At 44.9% G+C, this 3,611-nt stretch overlaps 1 protein-coding gene across 1 annotated transcript; it reads right to left on the bottom strand.

Moving 5' to 3' along the window:
* On the bottom strand, nucleotides 1-1,377 carry LOC120414492 (uncharacterized). Its single transcript, XM_039575690.1, has 2 exons — nucleotides 185-1,377; nucleotides 1-119 (listed from the first exon to the last, which is right to left on the bottom strand). Exon 1 carries the CDS (start codon nucleotides 1,319-1,321, stop codon nucleotides 356-358), a length of 966 nt encoding a protein of 321 aa, XP_039431624.1. The 5' UTR covers nucleotides 1,322-1,377; the 3' UTR covers nucleotides 1-119; nucleotides 185-355.
* Nucleotides 1,378-3,611: the final 2,234 nt, after the last annotated feature.

The following is a 3,611-nucleotide window of genomic DNA, read 5'->3' as shown; positions in this document are numbered from 1 at the left end:
TTATTGGGTAAGGCACAAAAACATAAAAAATGTACACTTATGCTAGGCTTACCGAAATGGGAGTGTTTGTCGTTAGGGGATGCTCCGTCAAGCACAGAACTGTCTGGTAGCGGGGTAATCTGTAGTTTCAGAAAACAAATAAATATTTCTAAATCTACAAATATTTTTCTCTCCGTGCACTCACGTTTCAGCGAAACTGGCCGCTATCCGGTATTCGCTCGTCATACGGGTTCGTTTCAACACGAAACGCGAGAATTTTTGGGGCACGGATAAATTCGACACACTTTCTACCATTGGCGCGCAAACTATGGCAATAAAACTCATTCTAGTGTGTGAGTGTGTTAAGGTGTTGGCATTATGTGTTAGTGTGTGTGTTGTCCCTACTGTTATTGTTTTTATTTAATTTGTTTTGGTTTTTCTTCCTTGTGTATATGTTCTTAATCTCGTTCAAAATCCCGGCATATGCAGCATGCAGATTATCCGTGTCTGTCCGCTTGTTGACAGTATGTTGTGTGTTTTTAATGTGGCAACTCTCCAGGATCGGTAGATTGGCCCCCTTCATTGACCGATCTACAATTCGTACGGAGTCGATCCCGAACGAGTGGTCCATAGCTGCTACGTGACTCGTCAACGCCGACTTCTCTTTTGCCCAGCTGATCTCTGCGTCTGTGTTTGTGTATCCCTTCGCTTTCAGTTCTTGTAGTTGTTTTACATTTGATTTGTGTCCAGACATTCTTGTTTTCAGTTTTGTTGTTGTAATCCCAATATAGCAGGCATCACAATCGTTGCATGGTATAGCGTACACAACGTTGGATTGTTCTTGTATTGGTGTTTTGTCTTTCACCAGTGGTAGGAGGGAAGCTACTGTTTTTGTGTTTTTGATGGCTATTTGTATGTTTGGGTATTCCTTGTGAAGTGTTTTTGTTATTTTCTGGGTGAGACCATAAATATTGGTGAGCGAGTAGAATATTGGTGTGTTATTCGTACTTGCGTCCATAGCTGTATCGTTCTCACTATTGTCTATCACTGTGTTGTTGTTTACCTCCTCAAACAGCTGATTTTGTGGTGTTCTGGAAATGACGCGGTTTATTAACGACTTTGGGTAGTCGTTGATCAGCAGGTGCTTGCGGATGATGTTTGCAGCGGTGTTGTGATCCAAGTTTGTTGACAACATCTTTACCCGCTTTGCGAAATTGAACGCGACGTTCAACTTGTGGTGTGGGGGGTGGTGCGAGTGGTAGTTGAGGAACCTTCCCGACGCGATCGGCTTCATGTACCATTCTGTGCGGACAGTTTGGTCTTCTTGCCTAACCAGAGTCATGTCTAAGAATGGGAGCCGTCGGTTTTGCTCAACTTCGACCGTGAACTGAATGTTGTTGTCCTCCTACCACTGGTGAAAGACAAAACACCAATACAAGAACAATCCAACGTTGTGTACGGTATACCATGCAACGATTGTGATGCCTGCTATATTGGGATTACAACAACAAAACTGAAAACAAGAATGTCTGGACACAAATCAAATGTAAAACAACTACAAGAACTGAAAGCGAAGGGATACACAAACACAGACGCAGAGATCAGCTGGGCAAAAGAGAAGTCGGCGTTGACGAGTCACGTAGCAGCTATGGACCACTCGTTCGGGATCGACTCCGTACGAATTGTAGATCGGTCAATGAAGGGGGCCAATCTACCGATCCTGGAGAGTTGCCACATTAAAAACACACAACATACTGTCAACAAGCGGACAGACACGGATAATCTGCATGCTGCATATGCCGGGATTTTGAACGAGATTAAGAACATATACACAAGGAAGAAAAACCAAAACAAATTAAATAAAAACAATAACAGTAGGGACAACACACACACTAACACATAATGCCAACACCTTAACACACTCACACACTAGAATGAGTTTTATAGAGTTATCTACGCGCCAGTGTATTGGTACTGCGGTTATGAATGTGTGTGTGTGAACCGTGTAATCTTTGAAAGTGTGCGTGTTGGAAAAAGCCGTTTTAAAGAAACGTCAGTTTGGAAAAAAAAATCAACCTGGTGCTGCAAAAAGTCGGCGGTCCACTTTTAGCATCCTTTTGCGAACAGTTTTTAACCCGGATCACGTTTTTTATTGTGATTATACAGTTCGTCATCGCACAAATCGGAAAAATGGTAAGAATTATCGTTGGTTTGACGGAATTCTCTTTCAGAAAATGAGTTCTCGGTGGCCAAAACAAATGCACGATCTTGTGTGGACACCCCGCGACAAGCTGCCGGACAAAGGAGTTCTCGGTGGCCAAAGATCCCTGTCTAGCCGGTGCTGATTTTGGACAGAACACTTTGCAGGAAAACTTTGTGCGTCGGAAGATGTGACAAGAGATCACCGGTAACATCATCTTGTCCCGGGGGAGAACCGCCCCCAGAAGCGGCTACTCTAGCGTACGAACCTCCCCCACCCGGGAGGGAACGCTGGGTTAGTCGATGGAACCGCTCGCTCCTCCGCCAGCTGCTGCAGCGGTCGAGCTCGAAGTCTTCGGAGGTTGGCGGGACGCTGGCGCTTTCTTCCGCGCGGCAGAGCCACGGAAATTCGCCGTGTGGTTTCCACCACGACCGGTGTGGACCATTGCCGAGCCATCTTTCCCGTAACAACCTCCTAGTAGCGGTTCGCGGTTCCACGGAGCTTTCGCTGATTCCGACTGTCGAACATTTTGTGTGAAAGTTGGTAGCCGAATCTTAGTCGAAAATGGGAAGACGCTTGCTTGAGCATTAGGATTTCACCTGCAAATTGTACTCGGTCCCGTTAGTCATAAGTGGGTCCAGAGGATCCCCCAGAAACTAATCCGTTTGGTTGAACTGCTGGTGGTTTAGTCCACGTCAAAGTTGCGCGATCAGTTCTCAGGCGGAAATCCAAAAGGACACGTGAAATTTGCTATGGACAGCAAGTCTGCTTGCATCCTTCGTGTGAAAGTTGAGCAGATCGGTTTTGCTTTTATTTCAACACGGAGCGGATTCGGGAGGAGTAGGAATTTGCATCTTGGTGACTTTAATTAAATTCATGTCGCTTAGGTGAGCGCCCCAAACGAGTGTGAATCTCAATCAGTTACGCGCTCGAAACCTGGTAATTTCCAAACCGCTCTCCGACGAACTGTTCCTTTACAAATGTTCCGATGCTCATCGCCGCAAATGTTCCTTTTTTTTCTTTGCGGTGTCAGTTGACGTCTAAGTTTGTGATTCATCTCGACATTCCAGCTGCCTTTTAACGCGAACCATTTGCTTGGTTCACCTTGTTTTCTTCCGCAGTCTTTGTCCAGTTACTACGTTTCAAATGATTCAAAATGGTTAATTTTGGCCTTTTTTAGCTAATCAATTTTTTTTAAAAAAGACAGCTGAAATTAATGGTATTCCAATGGTAAATTTACTATTTTCAGGACGCTCCTGAGGCCCAGGCTCGCTTTGAAGAAAAGATTCGAATGTGCAACGGCATTGACCCAGCTACTCTACTCACAAAGGCCACGTGGATTCCTTTGAATGTCACCTTTTCCGAAATTTTCCAATTTATGGTGAACGACCCCGACCCTTTTACCGGCCTTCCAAAAAATTCTACAAAGGGA

The sequence above is a fragment of the Culex pipiens genome, chromosome 3, assembly GCF_016801865.2.
Source record: "Culex pipiens pallens isolate TS chromosome 3, TS_CPP_V2, whole genome shotgun sequence".
NCBI lineage: Eukaryota > Metazoa > Arthropoda > Insecta > Diptera > Culicidae > Culex > Culex pipiens.
This window is presented reverse-complemented; position numbering and strand designations above follow the sequence as displayed.